This window comes from Euphorbia lathyris, chromosome 4 (assembly GCF_963576675.1).
Source record: "Euphorbia lathyris chromosome 4, ddEupLath1.1, whole genome shotgun sequence".
NCBI lineage: Eukaryota > Viridiplantae > Streptophyta > Magnoliopsida > Malpighiales > Euphorbiaceae > Euphorbia > Euphorbia lathyris.
The window spans coordinates 97,456,462-97,479,110 of record NC_088913.1 but is presented as its reverse complement, the minus strand read 5'-3'; the positions used below and the strand labels follow the sequence as shown (position 1 = coordinate 97,479,110).

The following is a 22,649-nucleotide window of genomic DNA, read 5'->3' as shown; positions in this document are numbered from 1 at the left end:
TTTTTTGTATCCGAGTGGTCAATTGATTACATTTATTCAAGTTCAGGGGGCTAATTGAACATTTTATGCAATTTCGGGGAGCTATCGAGACAGTTTGAAAGTTTAAGGAACCAATAAAGCTTTTTGAAAAAATTCAGAAGCAAATGATGTATTAGGATTTTTTGAGTTGGCAAAATCTGTAAAAATATATCTAACGTTTATGAGCAATTTTATGTCTAACATCTAAAATGATGTAATTTTAATTTTAATTTTGGTAGTTAAGAGAAATTTTATTCCTAATATTGACCAATTGAGTCAATTTGAAAAATAATTCATCAAACTGCGTTTTCAGTCATGAATTTTGAGAACAAACTAATATGCAACTGATGCGTAATATGAGAGCAGAATATCTGTGTTTCTTAATGATGTCTGGAATTGATCAAATTTACCAATGTGACGGGTAAAATTACTTTTAGGTGTCAACATTAAAAGTAAAATTGTATCATTTTAGATATTGGGGGTAAAATTGCTCATAGCTATCAATATTATAAGTATTTTTACATTTATCCTTTTTCGGTTATTCGAACAAAAGCACTAATTCTGTGATCCTTCTAACCATCCAAACAAAAGCATACTAAGTCTAAATTTTTTTAAGGGAATAAAGTGTAAAAATACTCTGATAGATTAGTTTTAAAATCGTGCAATTTTATCTATAATGTTAGAAGTGAATAGCAAATTTACCCTAACATTGACAAGTTGTGTCAATTTGAGAAATAATTCATCTAACTGTCTTCTCAGTCGTGCACGTCATTTATTCTCTTATTAATAACAAATCACAAATATATGAATAGATGTGGACAAAAAAAAAACTAAAACCAAAAAATTGAACTGTATAATATACGAGTTAGAAAAAAAAATTAATATTTCGTTAAATTTAAAAATATTAATCTTCTTCCTTGCTTGTACCAGGCTCATTTCGCAACAAAGAAATTCTATTATTAAATCACAGTATTGAGAAAATCTTTTTTATCAACCAACCAATATGTAACTGATGCAAAATAAAATAAAATAAAAAATTGTGCTTCACGATGATATTTGAAATTCCCCAAATTTTAGCTATCAATATTAAGAATAAAATTACACCATTTTAAACGTTATGGGTAAAATTACTATTGGTTGTTAATGTTAGTGATATTTTTGCAGGGTTAAATGCACTGAACTTTCATGATTATCTCAAAATAGTCACTCAACTTCAATTTTTCTCAATAAAATCATACAACTTTGAATTTTGTATCAATAAAGTCACTCTAGCGACTTCAAGAGCAAAAAAAAAAACACTGCTTCCACATTAGCACTAGTCAACTTTCATTGCTGACCAAAAGGACACATGGTTACCAAATAGCTGATTGAAACGACATGTGGCTGTCACCCAGCTGACCACGTGTCAGCTAGATGGCAACCACATGTCATCTAGAGGGTTAAATGTATCATTGGTTATTGAACTTACATAGTTATTTCAAAATGATCACCCAACTTCAATTTGTCTCAATAAAATCACTCAACTTTGAGTTTTACTTCAATTAAGTCACTCTAACGATTTCAATGATTAAAATGGACCAAAATGATGACATGTGTGACATATCATCATGAGTCAACTCATATCCCTGATCGAAATGATACATAACATCCACGTATACATCACCTGACAGCCACGTGTCAGTTATTTTTATGAAAAAAAAACAAAATTTAGTTTTTTTCATAAAAGTAACTAATACGTGGCTGTCACATGTCATTTCGATCAGAAATCTGAGTTGACGTGTCAGTCATGGCATCATTCTAATATCTTTTAACCACTGAAATCGTCAGCGTTATCTAATTGAGACAAAACTCAAAGTTAAGTGGTTTTATCGAGGCAAATTGAAGTTAAGTGGCCATTTTGAGATAACCACGTAAGTTCAGTGACCAATGATGCATTTAACTCGTCATCTAGGTGGTAGTCATGTATTGTTCAATCAACAGTGAAATTCGTCGGCTACATCACTTTTCTAGTATCGTTTTGCTCTTAAAGTTACCGAAGTGACTTAATTAAAATAAAATTTAAAATTAAATAATTTTATTGAAACAAATTGAAGTTGAGTGACTATTTTAAAACAACCATGTAAATTCAGTGACCAATAATACATTTAACTCATCATCTAAATAGTAGTCACATATCATTTCAATCAACGAATAAAAGTTGACCACTACTGATAAGATAATCATGAAAAATCTTATCCATTTTTTCAAATTCAGTCTTATCTAAAGAATTTTTATTTATTTTTTTTTTTGTAGAAACAGGAAAAGAAAAAAAACAAAGAACAACTAGCCCGGGATCAGCCTATGAAGACTGACCTCAATCCTATCTTCTGCCAGAAGAGAATAGAGATAGATGGGGATTCAGAAAGGGTAGAAACACCTAACAACCCCTCATGACCAGCAGCCGCCAAACGATCAGCAACCCGGTTCTGCTCCCTGTATATGTGGTTAAAGCTAACATGACTTTGATTAGGTTTTGGCTGTTGGGACAAGTAGCCTGGTTTTCAGAAAACCTTCTGATCACCTCCAAGTTGTCCGTAAAGAATTTTTATTCAATTCTAACAAAAAAAAAAAAAAAAAAACCATTGATAACTAAATTAACATTTATACTAATCTCACATAATTTAACCAAATTAATACCTATATATACTCATCAAATCTCCCCCAAACTTTCCTACACAATTTCAAAATGGAACATTCTCAAACACTACCCCTCATAATTACCATTCTACCCTTCCTCACCATTATTGCAATATACTTCTTCTCCAACACCAAACACAAGAATCTTCCTCCCGGTTCATTCGGATTCCCGGTGGTCGGAGAATCTATAAGCTTAGTAAGAGCATATAAACAAGACAAAGCTAATGAATGGATGAAACATCGGATTGAAAAGTACGGTTCGATTTTTAAAACATCAATCTTAGGTTCTAAGGTTGTCGTTTTAACTGGTCAAGCTGGGAGTAGATTTGTTTTTCATGGAGGAGATAATGGTCTTTCTTGCCAGCAACCGGCGACTGTTGTTAAGATTTTAGGGGAGAACAGTGTTTTTGGACTTTCCGGTGGCCGGCATAAGGTTGTTAGAGGTGCGATTGTGGGGTTTTTTAGGCCGGAGAATATTCAGAAGTTTGTTGGGCAGATGGATTCACTTGTTCAAGAACAGCTGCACAATGTAATTATCTTTTGAACATTCTTTTTCATTTTTATTATTGTTTGTCGGATATCTCGGTTCGAGGCTCGTTAGATCCAAGCCTCGAACTCGAGATTTAACTTAAGCAACTTGAAGCGTTTAACCACGGAAGCCAACTAATAAATAATTTATTAATCCTATATTTTTATCTAACACATTGTTTACTCTTTGTATTTTGATGATACATTGTTTAATCTTTTAACTTTTATTCTATTTAATAGTTTGGTCTTTTACGGGGGACTAAAATATTCAATAATTCAAGTATTTGAGAGATTAAACAGAGATCAAACAGTTGAATAGAATAAAAGTTAAGGACTAAACAGTATATTATTAGAATACAAAGGTCTTTTTAAAAAAAAATAAAATATAAAGACTAAATATTGTGTTAGATAAAAAAAATGTAAGGAGTAATAAATTATTTATTCCGAATTAAATAAGGGTCAAAATGATCCTTAAACTCGGTAGTCAAGTTTAATTTAGCTCAAATCGAAATTTAGGTATTGACTGAGTTTGAAGTTGGTAAATTTTGACAAATTGATTCGAATACAATCAATTTTAATACTAAAATTTATAAAATTTGGGTAATTTGTTAAAATTTACCAACTTTAAAGTTGGATTGATATATAAATTTTGATTTGGCTAATCCTGCTCGTTAAGTTTGAGGACTATTTTGACCTTTAGTTCGTGTTTTAAAAGGCTCTTTAGTTGGCCAAATAATTCGATTGGCACTGAACTTTGGAGGTGGTCTATAGCCTCTGAACTTGCTTAAAGTGACATGATTAACTTCTAATTCATATATTGGTAATTTTAAGAAAGTCCATAGGTAAATGAGACATCTCCAAAGTTTTGGATGTTAATCGGGTATTTGGCCAACTATAAGAGCCCCAATATATTAAGCTAAACTAAAATAGTCAAACTGAAGTACGTATGATATTAAGCAAGTTTAACGGGTTAATAGGTCATTTTAAATAAGTTCAGGATCAATGGATTATTTTAAGCATGTGTATGATTTAATAGGTCACTTTAATCACTTTAGGTAACATATAAAGTTCAGGGGTTAATCGGATTATTTGGCTAAATATAAAGACTCCGGTGTATTAAATCAAATTAAAACAAGTAGAAGAATTAAATTTATTGTCTAACTTAATTTTTTACAATGCTCCGAGAGACTAAACTGGTCTCGGACCATTCAGGCGGTGACATGTCAATATCATTAATGATATGTTATTTTCTTAGTGGTCAATAACCAATTTTTCTCGGACTACGCATAAATTTCTATTGTCTAACGGGCTCTAATCGCGCTTAAGTTAGTCCTTCAGACGGTTTTTAATGTACGTAGAAAACCGTAAATTATACGGGAACCATCGAAAAAAGTGTCTGATAAACCTCGAAAACTAAAAGTCTAACGAATTGTCAATTTCTGCAGGAACTTGAAGGAAAGGAATCAATACAAATTGTAGAATTAATGAAGAAGATTGCATTCAAAGTTGCTTGGGGTATATTTTTCGGGTTAACAGAACGGAACGAAAAAGACAACAAAATGTTAGAAGATTTCACCACCGCAGTGAAAGGATCATTCGCAGTTCCGGTAAACTTCCCCGGAACTACATTTCACAAGGCAATGAAAGCCCGAGCCAGGCTTCGCGAAAGGCTATCGGAACTCATCCGAATAAAAAAAGGCGAAACGGAACTAAAATCACACGATAACTTCCTCATGAGACTCGTTAATCTGAGAGACGAAAACGGCGAAATGTTAGAAGAAGAAGTAATGATTGATGTCTTCTTTTCCATGGTTGCTGCTAGCCATGATAGTACAGCAGTTCTTATGACCCATTTTATAAGACATCTTTGTAGAGATAATGAGGTTTATAACAAAGTTCTTGAAGGTAATTACCGACGAAAACTATATTTCCGTCGCAAAAAAGTTTTGGAGGAACTTTTCTGATGGTTTTACTGACGGTAATTTTGTTCGTAGGTGAATATTTGATTTGATATATAGTATTTTTAACTTTGTGTAGAGCAAGAAGAAGTTGAGAAGATTAAAGGAGAAAGTGAAGATGGAAGAGTGAGTTGGAAAGAAATACAAATGATGAAGTATACGTGGAGAGTAGCTCGGGAGTTGATGAGAATTACTCCTCCGATTCTCGCTAATTTTCGACAGACGACAAGAGATATAAACTTGGATGGTTTCGATATTCCTAAAGGATGGCAGGTGTGTTTTCAATTACTTTCTTGATTGCTCGAAAAATATATACATATGAGTATAGAGAAACTCATACGGATGTAAACGGGACGGGGCTGGAGATTACATTTCCAATTCCTACTCCCCGATTTCGGGGATTCCTTATCCCTATCATGTCCTTGAAATTTAAACGGGAATAATTTTACCCCTGTCCCAGCCCTCTAGGGAATTTTTTTCCACGGGAATTCTAATTTCCTATTTCATTTTATTATAATTATTATATATATATATATATATATAAACTTTTATTCTATTTTTTCTCTATCTTCTTGATATTTGGCATAATATAACGAGAAATAATAAGATTAAGTTTGAGTTGAGAAGAAAAAAGAAAAAATAAAATTAACTTAATAACTATAAATAGAATCCCAAAAAATATATGTAAAAAGAACAAAAAAAAAATGTTAAACGATGAATTAATTGGGTATCCCCATGGAGGCATATTTGGGACGGGTGAGACTCCCCACAGGGCGGGGATACCTATCCATGTCCCCGCTTGTAGGGGACAAAATAATCTACATCCCGCCCCACAGAATTATAATAGGGGATTCCGCATCCCCGATGGGATAGGGAATCTCCGTCCCGTTTACATCCTTGAGATTAGGGGTGACAATTTCTGACACGAAAACACGATATACAGAGACAACCCGACTGACGCGACACGATTGACACAAAACTCATTTTTTTAGCATTTATAACATATAAAACCATATGTAACATATATATGAAATAACACGATTTTGACACAAAACACGAAATTGCCACCTCTACTTGAGATAAATAAATAAATTTTTATTTATTGACAGAATGTTTTATTGTTAAATGTTTTTTTTTTGTCCGTAATTTTATTATATTCAGAATTTTTAGCAGATTTAGTATCAGTAACGTAATCAAACAGAAATATATGTTCCTAATTCTTTGTTTCAAAAAAATATGTAAATTTTAACATGTTTTCATCCTCTAACTCTCCAAGTAATTTATTCTGGTGTAGATGCTCTTGGTTCCCGCCGGTACACATATGAATGAGAAGATATTTGAAGATCCAAACAAGTTCGATCCATCGAGATTCGAGAATTCGAAACAAAGTTATCCTCCATACACATACGTTGCCTTTGGAGCCGGACCAAGAATCTGTCCGGGAGCTGAATTTGCTAGAATTGAATCAATGCTTGTAATTCATCATTTAGTGACGAAATATGAGTGGAAAGAAATCGTCGCTAATGAACCGATTACTTATAACCCTATGCCTTATCCAGCCATGGGTCTTCCAGTGAGATTTAACCTCAAGAATAAACATTAAGACATTAAATTTGATGTATTGTTCTTTATTGTTTGTATCAAGAAAAAAATGTTGAGGATATTGTGTTGTACAATTCATGATGGGCCAAAAAGTTGGTGTTGGGCTTGGCTTATTGTTGTAATTTTAATAGAGAAATTTACATAAATTATTTAAAATTAGGATAAATTATAATTTTAAATTATATCAAACTAATAAAATTATTACTTTTAATCTAATTTTAAATTTAAAAATTGGAGATCTAAAATATATTATTTAGAGTTCATAATTTATGAATTTGAGTTTGACATTTTTCACTTAGAGATAAAAGCATACTTTATTTTTTATTTGTTATATATGACATATTCAAAATTAAATTTGACAATCTGATATAATTGTAATTTTAAATTTAATTATGATATTCAGTAGGAAACCCATTTTAAAACAAGCTTAAAAAATATTAACTTAGGGATGGTAACAGGTAGTATATCAGCGGATAAAGTTATACTTATACTCTTACATTTTTAATATTTTGAAGGCTTAATACATCATTTACCTCCTGAACTTGTCCAAAAAGCTTGATTGGCCTTCTGAACTTTCGAAGTGTCTCGATAGTCTCCTGAACTTGTATAAAATGTTCAGTTAGCCCCTTGAATTTGTGTAAAATGTAATCAATTAATCACCTGGTTGCAAAAAAGTAAGTTAGATACGAAAGATGTATTGCACACATCTTTAAAAAAAATAAAACGATCAAGGTCGGGGTATGTTGTTCTAATATTAAAGAAAATAAATTTTATAGTTAAGTAATAACTTCATTTTTAATCTATTTTATGAATTATGTAATAATAATCTAAGACGTGTATGATACATATTCCGCATTTAACTTATTTTTTTGCAACCGAGTGATTAATTGATTGCATTTTACGCATGTTCAAGGAGTTAACTGGACATTTTATGCAAGGCTATCGAGACACTTCAAAAGTTCAGGGGATCAATCAAGCTTTTTGGACAAGTTCGGAGGTAAACGATGTATTAAGCCTATTTTAAACTACTCGTTTTGTCTAGAGATGGCAACAGATCGGATAATACTAATCTCAAATTCTTATCCGTTTATTTTTTACTTATTTATATTTATCACATTATCCTGACTCGTATACTTCTTGAATCTTAGTATATTAATAGAATTTACATTGTTTATATTAAAATCCGACTTGGAAAATTTGTAGCAATAATTTTCAAATCAATGCATTCAACATTTTTTCAGAAATTCTATTGAGAAGTTTATCTTTGGATAACTCTCATTCAACGTAGAGTCTTCCCAGTCTTCTTCCTCTAAAAGAAATGTATAGATATATCAACTTAATTTTGTTTAAATAAATTGCTTTTAAATTGTTAGAAATAAAGAACAAAGTAATAAAAATTTATTGAAAAATTGCTATGCCGTAAAACGGATCACTGTCTTAAAAAGCGAATTTTTTGAATAGATATACGTGCAATCTCAACCACTTGTCGCTCTCTAAAGTAAAAATATCGAGTCATAAAAACTTGCGTACTAAAGGTTAGCAAGTTGAAAATGCCAAGTAAAATACACATAGCTTTTATGAAGAAATGGCACTCTGAACTTTGGAGATAGTTTATATCCTCTGAACTTGCTTAAAATGACATGATTACCTTCTAAATGATACGTGGCAAAACAAAGTGAAGTTGAAGCACATCACGTTTTAAGCAAATATAAGGGTTAATTGGTAATTTTAAGAAAGTTCAGAAGGAGCCATAGGTCCCTTTTAGCAAGTTTATTAACGGTTGAGACATCTCTAAAGTTTTGGATGTCAATCGGATATTTCACCAAATACAGGACTCCCAAATTTTTTTTTTTTTTTGAGAAAAATGCTTGTAATTTCATTAGATAAAAAATGAAGAAGTACAACAAGCATAATGTAAGGAATAAAACTTCGTATGATTACAGACTAATGCAAATACAATATCCACTAATGGATGAAAATGACTACAAAGAGCAAAACAAATCCATAAAATGCACAAAAAACATAAAACAATAATATATTCCTGGTTAATACAAATATGTAGAAAGACAATGTAGATAAGAGGACTCCAAAAGTATTAATCCAAACTAAAACAGTCAAAAGTAAAATTGAAAGGCGTGTTATTTTAAGCAAGTTTAGAGATCAATGTGTCATTTTAGATAAATCCAATCAATAGATATTTTAAGCATGTTGAATAGTTATTGAGGTGGTCACACATCAGTATCACTATTGATGTGTCATTTTCTAAGTGGTCCTGGACTAATTAATTCCGGGCTACACATATAGAATTTCTATTGGCTAACGGGCTCTAGTCACTTAAGATAGTCTTTCAGTCCGGTTTTTAGTGGACGCAAAAAATCATAAATAGGAGGGGCCCATCGAAGAAAAAGTGTCCGATAAACCTCGAAAACTAAAAATCTAACAGATTGTCAATTTCTGCAGGAACTTGAAGGAAAGAAATCAATACAAATTGTAGATTTAATGAAGAAGATTGCATTCAAAGTCGCTTGGGGTATATTTTTCGGGTTAACCGAACAAAACGAAAAAGACAACAAAATGTTAGAAGATTTCACCACCGCGGTGAAAGGATCATTCGCAGTTCCGATAAACTTCCCCGGAACTACATTTCACAAGGCAATGAAAGCCCGAGCCAGGCTCCGCGAAAGGCTATCGGAACTCATCCGAATCAAAAAAGGCGAAATGGAACTAAAAACACATGATAACTTCCTCACGAGACTCGTTAATCTGAGAGACGAAAACGGCGAGATGTTAGAAGAAGAAGTAATGATTGATGTCTTCTTTTCCATGGTTGCTGCTAGCCATGACAGTACAGCAGTTCTTATGACCCATTTTATAAGACATCTTTGTAGAGATAATGAGGTTTACAACAAAGTTCTTGAAGGTAATTACCGACGAAAACTATATTTCCGTCGCAAAAAAGTTTCGGAGGAACATTTTGACGGTTTTACTGACGGAAATGTTGTCGGTAAATTTTTTTTTTTTATATTTGATTTGATGTATAGTATTTTTAACTTTGTGTAGAGCAAGAAGAAGTTGAGAAGATTAAAGGAGAAAGTGAAGATGGAAGAGTGAGTTGGAAAGAAATACAAATGATGAAGTATACGTGGAGAGTAGCTCGGGAGTTGATGAGAATTACTCCTCCGATTCTTGCTAATTTTCGACAAACAACGAGAGACATAAGCTTGGATGGATTCGATATTCCTAAAGGATGGCAGGTGAGTTTTCAATTACTTTCTTGATTTATCAAAAAAAAAATATAAGGTTAATTTCAAATAAAATCTTGTGGTTTTTTTTTTTTTTCTTTTTGCAGATCGGTATACGTGGTTGGCAAAAATTTTATTTTTTCAAATTTGACTGATAATAACCTCAAAATGAAAATTTTCAAGAATTAAATAATATTTTAAGCAACTTTAATTCTTCAACTTTTAGGTTAGAGGTCATTTGTTGTTTTTTACGAGAGAAAAAGTTAATGTTTAGAAAGAGAAAACTCAAAAACGGATGATTTTGAAAAATAAAAAATGTGGTTGCATAGTGTTATCGGCCAAATTTGGAAAAATGAAAATTTTACCAACCATGTGGCATTTATTTGAAATTAACCCAAAAATATATACATATATGGGCATGGAGAAACTCATATGGATGTAAACGGGACGAGGCGAGGGCGGAGATTACATTTCCTATCCCTACTCCCCGATCTATCAGGGATTCCCTGTTCCTGTCCTTGAAATTTAAACGGGAATAATTTTACCCCCATCCTAGCCCTACGGGGAATTTTTTTTCCATGGGAATTCTCATTTCCTGTTTCGTTTTGTTTTATATATATAAACTTTTATTCTATTTTTTCTCTATCTTTTTGGTATTTGGCAATAATATAACGACAAAGAATAAGATATTAAGTTTGAGTTGAGTGACGAAAAGAAAGAATAAAATTGACTTAACTAAGTAAATATAAATAGAATCACAAAAAATATAAGTGAAAAGAACAAAAAAAATAAATGTTAAGTGGGGAATTTGAGGTGATCCCCGTGGGGGCATATTGATGATGGGGGTGGGGGCATATTGATGATGGGGACGGATACAGGGATCTCCACGGGACGGGAATGCCTATCCCCGTCCGTCTTGCGGATAACAAAACAATCTCCATCCATGCCCGTGGGATTCTAATTGGGGATTTTCTATCCCCAACCGGGGGATTCCGCCAACTCATAAGATAATAAATAAACATATTTACCAATATGAATTTTCACCGTTAAATATATATACTTTTGTCGGTAATTTCACTATGTTCAGAATTTGTAGCAGATTTTCAGTAATGTAACCAAACAGAAATTGCTTAAAAATTTTAGTCCCAGAAAAAATCTGTAAATTTTAATATGTTTTCATTCATTATCTTTCTAACTATTTTGTTGCGATGCAGATACTTTTGGTTCCTGCTGGTACACATATGAATGAGAAGATATTTGAAGATCCAAACAAGTTCGATCCATCGAGATTCGAGAATTCGAAACAAAGTTATCCTCCATACACATACGTTGCTTTTGGAGCCGGACCAAGAATTTGTCCCGGAGCTGAATTTGCTAGAATTGAAGCAATGCTTGTAATTCATCATTTAGTGACAAAATATGAGTGGAAAGAAATCGTCGCTAATGAACCGATAAGTTATAACCCTATGCCTTATCCAGCCATGGGTCTTCCAGTCAAATTTAACCTCAAGAATAAACATTAAAACATTAAATTTGATGTATTGTTCTTTATTTGTTGTTTGTATCAAGAAAAAAAAATGTTGAAGATATTGTGTTGTTTCTTGTACAATTCATGATGGGCCAAAAAGTTATTGTTGTGCTTGGTGTTGTAATTTTAAAACAAGCTTAAAACATAGTAAAACATTCATAAATTAATAATAGTCTTTTTAAAATAATAATTTCTTCTAGTTTTGATTTGGATCAATTTATTAAATTAATACTCGATAAATTAATATCTTTATAAATTAATAAAATTCTATGATCTCATATTATTAATTTATAGAAGTTTTACTGTAAATTGTTTCAACTTGCATCTAAACAACATAATTAGGGATGGTAACAGGTAGTACGGTTAAACCTCGATAAATGAATGTTCGATAAAGTAATAACCTCGTTTATATAATAAATTCTTTCGGTCCCGACTTGGGCCAATAGACTAAAGTAATAACCTCGCTAAATGCATTAAGTAATAAAAATATTTAAATCCTTAAAGGCCCAATGAAAATATAAATTAATAATTATTGAATTTTATATATATATATATCAAAATCTTTCAATCAACTAGAAGTCATTTCTTCTGAAAAAATGCATCTATAGTTTATTGTTTTTTCTTTCCACCTAAACCAAAATGAATATTATCCTTAACTTTTTGTAGTGCAAACACAACTTCTGATATATTTTGCTCATGTTGTAGCAAGTAGTTGTTTAAGGTGACCATTGTTTGAAGGTTTCTTTTGACGATACATTTGCGACAATACAACTATCATCTGGTTCCGGATCATTTCCATCATCATTGTTCATTATTGATTGGATAATTTCTTCGTCTGTATGCATTTTACAATGAAAAATTATCTATAAAATAATAAATAAATAATCTCGCTTAATGAATATTTTTTTCGGTCCCAAGGATATGCATTTATCGAAGTTTTACTGTATATCAACAGATAATGTTATATTTATACCTTTACGTTTTTATATTTTTAGCTATTTTTTTTGTCTAGAGATGGCAACAGATAGGATATCTACGGATAATGTTGATCCCAAATTCTTATCCGTTTATTTTTCAATGGGTTAGGGTGCAAAAATACCCTTAATTAACGTTTTGGGTTAGGAGCAATTTTACCCCTAACGTTGGAAGCCAAAAGCAATTTTACCCCAATTTGAGAAATAATTCATCAAAATGTCTTCTCAGTCATGAATCTTGTCATATATACTTCACAGGTGCGTCATTTTATCAGTAACAAATCACAAACATATGTTGGAATGCGAAAAAAAATAAAAAAAAATATATTATCTTTTTGTACGAATTAGACAACAAAAAAAATTCAAAAAACTCACTGAATTTATAAATATTAATCTCCAATTCTATTATTAAATTATAAAAAAAAACATGAAATCCTTCTTTAGAACGAACTGTTATGCAATTGGTGGAGAATAAGGAACAAAAATATTTGTGTTTTATAATAGTGTCTGAAGTTGACTCAATTTATCAACGTTAGAGGTAAAATTGCTCTTGGCTTCCAACGTAAGGGATAAAATTGCACCATTTTAGACGTTGAGAGTAAAATTGCTTCTTACTCAAAACATTAAGAGTATTTTTACACTTTAACCATTTTTTAATTACTTGTATCTATCTCATTATCTTAACTGATATACTTCTTGAATCTTATACTAATAGAATTTACATTGTTTATGTTAAAATTGAACTTGGAAAACGAGAAAACCTTTTTCTTGTTTGTAGCAATCATTTTTAGATCAATGTATTAAACATTTTTTTATAAATTCTATAAAGATTTATATTTGGATAGCTCCTATTCAATATAGAGTCTTCCCGAACAGTTTTATTCCTCTAAAAAAAATACACAGATATAACTTAAATTTATTTAGGGTTAATTATAAATAACTATCATGTGGTTTGGCCCATTTGTGATGTAGTACCTGTGGTATTTTTTTTGCAAACACAACTCTATAGTTGTAAAATTTTACATGTTTTTTTTACTTTGCCAAATTTGACAAATAACGATCTCAAAATGAAAATTTTCAAGAATTAAACTTGTTTGATATCATATTTACTATGGAACCATATTCTTAATTTTTCAAAATCATCATTTTTGGAGTTTTCTCTCTCTAAACATTATCTTTCTTTCTCATAAAAAAACAACACCTAATTGACCTCAAATCTAAAAAGTTGAAGAATTAAAATTGCTTAAAATATCATTTAACTCTTGAAAATTTTCATTTTGAAGTCGTTATTGGCCAAATTTAGCAAAGTAAAAAAAACATGTAAAATTTTGCAATCATAGGACTGTGTTTGCAAAAAAAATACCACAGGTACCACATCGCAAATCGGCCAAACCATAAAGTAGTTATTTGTAATTAACCCTTTTATTTAAATAAATCGCTTTTAAATTGTTAGAAATAAAAAACAAAATAATAAAAATTTATCGAAAAATTGTTATACCGTGGACAGACCAATGCCATGAAAGCAAAATTTTCGATAGATATAAGTGCAATCTTAACCTCGCTCTCTAAAGTAAACACATCGAGCCATAAAAACTCGCGCACTGCAGGTTAGCAACTTGAAAATATCAATTAAAATACACATAGCTATTATGAAGAAATGCCTCAGAAAGAAAAGGTTTTCTTCTCTTCTTTTTTTTTTAAATGAAAATTAGAAAACTTATTTATAAGAAGAGACTTAAATACATATTTAAAGCATCTTATAAAACACTAACTCATTATCAAAATAAATAGTCAATTACAAAATTTATATTTTTTTAAATACAAAATCGTTACCATAATAAATTTGTCCCTTATCAAAATTAATACTCCCTCCGTTCCATTATATAAATCATTTTAAGATAATATAATTAATTTTCTTAAATAAAATATAAATGTAATTAATATAAAGTTAAATTAATGAATTTAGATTGGCTAATTTTAAAAAAAAATCTCTCTCGTGTAATAATTGGGAATAAATAATCATTGAAATGTTAAAAAAAACATAGTTACATTGAAAACTAAAATAAAACTTCAATGTTTGAACAAAAAAAATAAAACTAATTTTTTTTTTAAATTAAAACAATTTACATTTTTGAAAAAGAATCACTTTTTAAAAACGACTTATACAATGGAACGAATGAAATATATGTTTTACTCATTTTGAAAAATATCAGTTTATAATAAGGGTGAGCACGGTTTTGTTAACCGATTCATGAGGTAAAAAAAATTAACCGAACCGAAACTATCGGTTTTTTAACCATTAAAACCGAAACCGATCCATACATATCGGTTAACCTTACGACATTAATTTTGGTTAGATTTTCGGTTAATGGTTTTTAACCAATTCTCACTGGTTAACCAAAAATCAACGGTTAACCATAATTTTTACCCAAACCTAAATTTTTAAATAATATTAAAATATAAATAATTTCAAATATCCAAAGTAAATATTTATTTTAAATTAAAGTATATAATTAATATTTATTTCAAATATACAATTAAATTAAATTTTATAATTAATATTTATTTATATGTAATTACAAAGTAAATAAATATATATTAAATACATATACATTATACGGTTCGGTTAATCATCAACAACGGTTTTTGTATACCCCAAACCGAAACCGAACCCAAACTATTTTTCAACCTTATAACAAAACCGTCAATTCGATTAACCGTTTTTTTCGATTCTGTTAATTGGGTTTTGGTTCGGTTATCGGTTTGTCCTATACCAATCAATAGTAAATTCACAGGAATTTTCACATGCATCTTAATGAGCAAGTGAATTTGCTCATTCACCGTTAGATATAGATTTATTAAATCTAAGCCTCGGGATGCTTTGAATCTCCATCTTAGGATTCTAATAAGCCTAGATCTAACAGTGAATGAGCAAATTCTACCTACTTAAATTCATTTTTATTTCATGGAACCCAAATTATAGCAGAAAACAAAATTAGAAAATGAATAAACGTGAATATGTCAGTTTTTATAAAAGGAAAAAAAAATCAATAATTAAAATGTCATTTTCCTTTTTCTTTTTTAAAAAATGTCATTTTCCTAAACAAAAAGAAACAGAAAAAGAAAAAGAAAAGCATTATGTTAACGTATGGAAGTGTCAATTACCAGCCACGTCAGCATTTCTTAAGTAGGAAAATCGCGTGTAAATCATTGGACGAGGAAGTTTGGCGCGTGTATGCTTCATTCCCCATGCATTATATGCGTGCCTTCCCGTGTTTTTGTTTTTCCACGTTGGACTCGTTTTTTTATTCTTCATCTACGGTCCTCATTTAGTTTTTCTTCCTATTTATAATCTCAACCATTGGATTCATTTCTTATTGTTGCCTCCCGCTTTACGCGTTGGTTTTATTGTCTCCATTACGTGTATGTACCTATCCTACACCCGCACCCTTGATTCATCTCTATTACCGTTGGATTTATGTATGTATGATATACTATTTTGTACTATATTATTTCATTTAAATTTAAAATTTTCAATTGGATTTTAAGTAGGAAAAAATTGCTTAAAAATATCTAATCAATTTAAATAAATAATATGGCGGAATAAAACCACACCGACCAGACAAGTTTCTTGTAACTAATATGGTGGAATGGTTTGAACTGTGCTATTCTTCTTTCACTCGTACTGATGCAGAACATGTGCTTGTAACCGCATGGTGGTTGTGGTATCGAAAGAATAAGTGGATACACGACCGAATATGGCTTGAACCGGAGGTAATTCTTGGTAAGGTGCAGCAGTACCTTGCCAATTACTATCTCCGTTTCATATTACATGTCTTTCTAGAGATTCTTTTTTGTTTCATATTACATGTCATTTATATGATCAGCACATGTTAAGTCATCTTTTTTTCTGCTACAAAACGCAAGTTTACGGAAATTAATTAGAATAATGAACTTATTATAGAATAAATAAATATTGGAATCAATAAATAAGGGACAACAATGTCTTTTTTGTAATATCCTTAATTTCTATACAATTCTCTAAAAAGACATGTAATATGAAACGGGTGGAGTATAAGCTTGCTGTTGTTTCTAATTTAGCAATTGTACTAACGGCCCCTCCTCTCGACGCTTCAGATCCTGATCCTAAAAAAAGTTGGTATCCTCCCCCTACTGGCATTGTTAAAATTAACTGCGATGCCGCATGGGGGGATAACGGTCTTATTTGCAGGGTTGGTCTGATTGCACGGGATGAGCGGGGGTTGGTACTTGCTTCAGCGGGTATTCCACTCGATCCTTGTATGTATGTGGAAGCAACGAAAGCTCAAACTATTCTACAGGGGGGGCTTGTTTGGAGCTGATTGTGCATTTTCATCCGTCGTCATTGAATCGGATGCCAAAGTGGTAATTGACACAATCAGATCGGACAATTTTCCGAAGAACTCTCTATGATATTTATGTTGATATAGTTGATTTCAGTTTGAGATTTTCTTCCTGCACTTTTAATTTTGTTCGTAGGGAATGTAATTCGGTAGTCCATAGGATAGCAAGTTGGGCTAGGAACCTAGCTTCCCCGATTTTTTTGGTAGAGGATTGCCTGGATTGTGCGTGACATCTAGTGTATTCTGACAATGTTACTCAGTTTAATGGAATCAATCGTTATCAAAAAAAAAAAATTAATTTTTTATTTTAAAATACATTAACAAATGAAAATAAAATACTTTTAATTACGACTATGATCTGAACAGTGAAAAAATATACAATTTCATATTAAAAAAACACTTATTTAACACTGAAAATGAATAAAATATCAATTTGATCCGTTGAAATTAGCTCGGATAACTAAAATAAAATTTAGATATTAATTTAATTTCAAATTGATATTTTTGTTAAATTAATTCAAAAATAATGTATGAATATGTATTTCATGATTATATATATATTTAGATTAATTTAATAAATGATTCAAAAAAAAAGATTAATTTAATATAAAAATCAAATTAAAAATTGTTTTTAGATAAAAAAATAAAAATCCCTCCTTACTCCTTCGGGCTCCTTGGACTTGAATCTGATCCGTAATACTTTCAATTCTCGGGACCAGTGGCTCATTTTATCCTTGCCGAATCGACCCATGTCCCGACCTGACTCATGGTTCTGGCTCTGCGAAAAATCCGGCAATTATTCTGTCCGCGGCTGCCTAAAAAATTAGACTGTCAGTTCCCCTTGTGGATTGGCGCTGTGTTTGGTCACTCCATGTGGCGCCTAAGCTTAAAAATTGTCTTTGGAGACTCTTTACGACCTCTCTTCCGACTCTATCCAATCTCATCAGCCGTCATTGTACCGTTGACAATATCTGCGTGAACTGTTCGTCACTCCCACCGTTGATCGTTAACCGTGCCCATTAGGAAATTACTGAATGGAAAACAGCCCAAGCTCTGCGCACAATCTCTCAGCCTACGATAATTTCGGCTCCAACCAAATGGAAACGGCCCCCCGAACATCATTTCTACTGTAATTTGGACGCCGGTGTTTTCGCTGAAGCTGGGTACTGCTCAGTTGGTTTCCTTATCCGAAATCATTATGGTGTTTGTGAATACGCTTTCCATGCCCCTGTTGAAGGCTTTTTCGAGCCGATTATTGCCGAAGCTATGGCTGTCCGCGAGGCCCTTTCATGGTTAAAGTCGAGTGGCCGCTCTCATGTTACGGTTTTCTCCGACTGCCTTTTAGTCGTCCAAACAATTAACAAGCACTCTCTTCATCTATCTTACCTTGCTGATATTATTGATGATTGTATCTCCATTTTACAAGATTTAGTTAACGTCTCTATTTCTTTTATTAAACGTTAACGAACTTAGCCGCTCATTCTTTAACCAGAGTAGTTAGTTCTTTGTCTGTCCGTGGTGAGTGGGCCTGTCCACCCCATTCCTTATGGATATTCTTTTGTCTGATCTGAATTAATAAAATTCTTCGATTTACTTTAAAAAAAAGATAAAAAAATAAAAAAATAAACAGCAAATAGTAACCGATAAACAAGCATTTTGATAGATAAAAATTGAATATTTGATTTGTGATCTTAAAAGAAATTTAAGATTATTAATGAGTAATAAATTTCAGATAAATTTTATTAAGATAATGGTCAAATTTAATCTTAATGTTTCAAACGAAATGTAGATTTAACTGTAACGTATGAAATAATGCAAATTTAATTCTAACATTTCCAAATAAGATCAATTTTAGTTCAGCACTCGAAAATTTGAAAAAACTGGTTTTATTGTTATTTAATTGCATATCAGACCTTCCAAATAAGTTTGTCGAGAAATTGAATCAGTTCTGTATATTTTTTGTAACTATATTAATAACATATTAAATACTTTTAGATTGTTTGATAAAAAAAAGTGTGATTAACTTATATGCAGCAGATTTAGTTTTTAGCATTTTAACAGAACTTTTGTAATTTTGTTAGTAATATACTAAATATCTTAAACATAATTGATATTTGAAATATTTAAAGTAACAAGTAAATATCAGTCAAATCAGTTTTTTCTAATTTTCGATAACGGCTAAAATTGATTTTACTTGAAAACGCTAGAATTAAATTTATAATATTGTGTACATTAAAACCAATGTCATGTTTGACAATTAGCTGTTAGCTAATTGCATTAGTTGTTAGCTTATTATCTTTTTTGTTAGCCGATTATGGCCCTGTTTAATAAAGAGCGTTTTTGGGATAAAAAGAGCGGTTTTGACCAACTTTAGCGGTTTGCCCACTGAAACCGCTGATTTGAGTGTTTGGTGGAGAGAGTTTTGGGAGAGAGTTTTGGGATGAAAACGCTAATTTAGAAAAATCTCCTTTAGGAGCTTTTTCAATTAGCGTTTTGCAATACTAAAATTAATGGACTTCTTTAACCCTAATTATTTTATGTATATTTTTATATATTAAAAAAAGAAATGCCCTTATTCGTCTTTTTGTACAAACCGCTATTATCAATCAGCTAATTTTTACCAAACAGGTCTACACAAACAGTTAGTCAAATCAGCTAATGTAATCAGCTAACAGCTAATTCCCAAACGGGCCTATGTAAAGTTGTTTGGTAAAATTTAACTGGTTGCTAATATATGTTTGTATAAAATGACAAATAAAAACATAATCTTTATTTGAGGTTAAAGGATATTAATTAGGGGTAAAAATGTCATTCAAAAGAGATGGAGCAATAAACTAATTAAAAAAACTCGTAAACCCAATTTTTTCAAAATTAGCTTTTTAAACTAATAAGCTCTTTCAACTCTATTTTCATCAAATACCGTTATCTTTGATTAGTCAAAACTTTTAAAGTTGCTCAAACCTCTAATTTTGTCCTAAAAAACTCTTTACCAAACATAGCCTTTGTAATTTTGGTAGTAATATATTAGGACAAAAACTCTTTATCAAACACAGCCTTTGTAATTTTGATAGTAATATATTAAATATATTTAGAACATCTGAAGTCACAGTTAAATATCATTCAAACTAGTTTTTTATAACATATAGCTAAAATTGATTTTATTAGAAAATTTTACAATTTAATTTATAACATTTAACGTAAATCTGAATGTCATACAAATTTTGAATTCAATATTTTATTTAAAGATCATCATGAAATTTATTTAAATATCGTATTCAAAATATTTAAAAATATTTTATTTCCTAAAATAATCTATATTTTATTTTATTTTATTTTTTGGGGATGTATTAACCTTCAACTTTAAAATAAATAAATAAATAAATAAATATAGTGCCATGATTTGTGCGGTTATAAGGAAAGAAGCAAGAATCAACCTCACAGGATTAAAATTTTGACTTTGAAATTATTGGACTAGCTAGGGCTACCCCACATTGGACCATGTATAAACATGGTCACTCAAGGTCCTCAAATCTCAAACCTCTTACTCTACGCTCGCACACACCGAATAATATATATACGTCTCCACCAATCTTGACCCTCCCAGCCACTCATTCATTCTTCCTCGCCACCTTCTTCTTCACCAATCCCCCCTACCTTCAATCTCACAATTCCATGGCATCGATCGCCTATCGTTCTCAGCCTGACCTCTCTCTCTCCGATTTCCTTCCAGCGAACAACAATGCTCGTACCATCCCTACCTGTAATTCCATCGCATTCTCGAGAAATTATCCCGATCGGAAACGGTGGAGGATTTCCGCCGCATCGACGAAATCGCCGGATGAAATAGCGGTGGTGAAGCGTAACAAGAAGATGATCGGTAATGATGATAACGATAGGAAGGATAGGAAGGATAGTAATGAGAGTAACGATAGGGCGATTGTTCATGAGAAGGTTGATGAGTGGATGAGAGAATCGGTGACGGAGATCGTCAAGAATCTACGAGGAGCGCCGTTGTTGGTTCAGGTTTACGAAGGAGGTGAAACGACGACGTTAGCTGTGGAGGAGGAAACGTGGCCTGCGGTTATGGAAAATTGGGGGAAAAAAGAGGTTCCGGTGCCGGAAGGTGTGATATTCGTTGATCAGTTGGAGGAAGACGCCGCCGCCGCCTGCGGTGGCGGCGGCGGTGTGGAAGAGGATGAGATAACGAGAGCGTGGGGGATTGTTGTGCAAGGGAAGGGGGAAGGTTGTGGACCGGTTTGTTATTTGTTGAAGACGAGTCGGGTGTGTTCTGAGTCGGGAAGGGGAGGGTCGTGTTGCACGCACTTTTGTTTGATGAAGGTGAAGAGTTTCAGAGAAAGTGCAATGTCTCAGTTGAAGAATTGTTGGTTGCTTCAAGCTCAATTGCAATGATCCATCCATGGAGGTTCTTTTTTCTTCTTTATTTAATTTGTTCATAAACCATTGTTGATGATTCTGGAATTGATTGATTATCAATATTGATTGTGTTTATGATGTAAAGATTGTTGAGATGTAAATGGGAATTTTTATAGGAATTGTTCAGATTGATTGATTGATTATTGATCAAAATCAATTGATTTGATGTACTGTGCAGTTAGATTGAATCTGTTTTTTAATTTGGAATTGACTGTTTCTGATTATCTTCTTTAAAGATGATTGTTGGATCAAGAATCAGAATGATGATTTTTTGATATTTTATCTGATTAATTAGCTCTCTCCCTGTTAAAATTTTACTGCATACTTTAGGACTAGTCTAATTTCTGATGATGACATCAAACTCGTATTACTTGTGTTTCTTGTTTCTTTATTTTGTAAGGGGTTGAATGTTAAAAGTCGAAGGAAAAAAAAAAAAATTACCCATATCAAATTTTGGGTGTTTGTTTCGGCTGCTTACTGTTACGATAAACATCAAATATTAGTTGATTTTTCAGCTATCAACTGTTTCGAATTTTTACTAAATACTTTTTGGCCCTGTTTGGTAAAGAGCGTTTTGAAAAAAAAAACGGTTTTGACCAACTTTAGAGGTTTGACCACCGAAACCGCTGATTTGAGTGTTTGGTGGAGAGAGTTTTGGGATGGAAATGCTAATTTAGATGAGCTTTTTCAATTAACGTTTTGTAATATTAAAATTAATGGACTCCCTTTAATCATAATAGATAGATTCTCTCTTCTCCTGCGTCAAAATTAATGTCTTTATTCATCTTTTTGCACAAATCGCTATTATCAATCAGCTAATTTTTACCAAATATATCTACACAAACAGCTAGTCAAATCAGTTAGTCAAATCAGCTAATGTAATCAGCGAACATCTAATGTAATAAGCTAACAGCTAATTCCCAAACAGGACCTTTATCTTCCGATTAGATTTACTAATATTTTTTACCCACAAACAATCGGAATAGCTGAACTTACAAATAGACTAATCCTTCAAGATTTGAAGAAAAAGAAAAGAAAAACCGCAAATCAAACTTAGATTTACTAATGTTTTTTACTAATGGTTCTAAGATTAACGACCCTGCAACATCCTTGGGATCTAGCTGAAAATTTCCCTTAGAGGGAATAAAAACACGGAGATAGAGATAAAAAAAAACTGAGGTAAGTTATCTCATGTTTGTTTTAGAGATAAGTTAGGAAAATAAGAGAGGGATATGAATCGTATCCCTTAAATCCAGGGTGGTATAAGAAAATGAGATAAACTTCTGCAATTTTAGTAGGATGGAAAA

At 31.6% G+C, this 22,649-nt stretch overlaps 3 protein-coding genes across 3 annotated transcripts; all 3 read left to right on the top strand.

Moving 5' to 3' along the window:
• Positions 1-2,736: 2,736 nt before the first annotated feature.
• LOC136226840 (taxane 13-alpha-hydroxylase-like) lies at positions 2,737-6,998 on the top strand. The gene is made up of 4 exons (XM_066015500.1): positions 2,737-3,223; positions 4,668-5,127; positions 5,260-5,453; positions 6,475-6,998. Exons 1-4 carry the CDS (start codon positions 2,744-2,746, stop codon positions 6,781-6,783), a joined length of 1,443 nt encoding a protein of 480 aa, XP_065871572.1. The 5' UTR covers positions 2,737-2,743; the 3' UTR covers positions 6,784-6,998.
• A 1,674-nt stretch (positions 6,999-8,672) lies between these two features.
• LOC136227302 (beta-amyrin 28-monooxygenase-like) lies at positions 8,673-11,547 on the top strand. Its single transcript, XM_066015945.1, has 4 exons — positions 8,673-8,696; positions 9,243-9,702; positions 9,843-10,036; positions 11,239-11,547. Exons 1-4 carry the CDS (start codon positions 8,673-8,675, stop codon positions 11,545-11,547), a joined length of 987 nt encoding a protein of 328 aa, XP_065872017.1.
• Positions 11,548-20,445: 8,898 nt separating this feature from the next.
• Positions 20,446-21,508, top strand: LOC136227475 (uncharacterized). Its single transcript, XM_066016155.1, has one exon. It carries the CDS (start codon positions 20,581-20,583, stop codon positions 21,316-21,318), a length of 738 nt encoding a protein of 245 aa, XP_065872227.1. The 5' UTR covers positions 20,446-20,580; the 3' UTR covers positions 21,319-21,508.
• Positions 21,509-22,649: the final 1,141 nt, after the last annotated feature.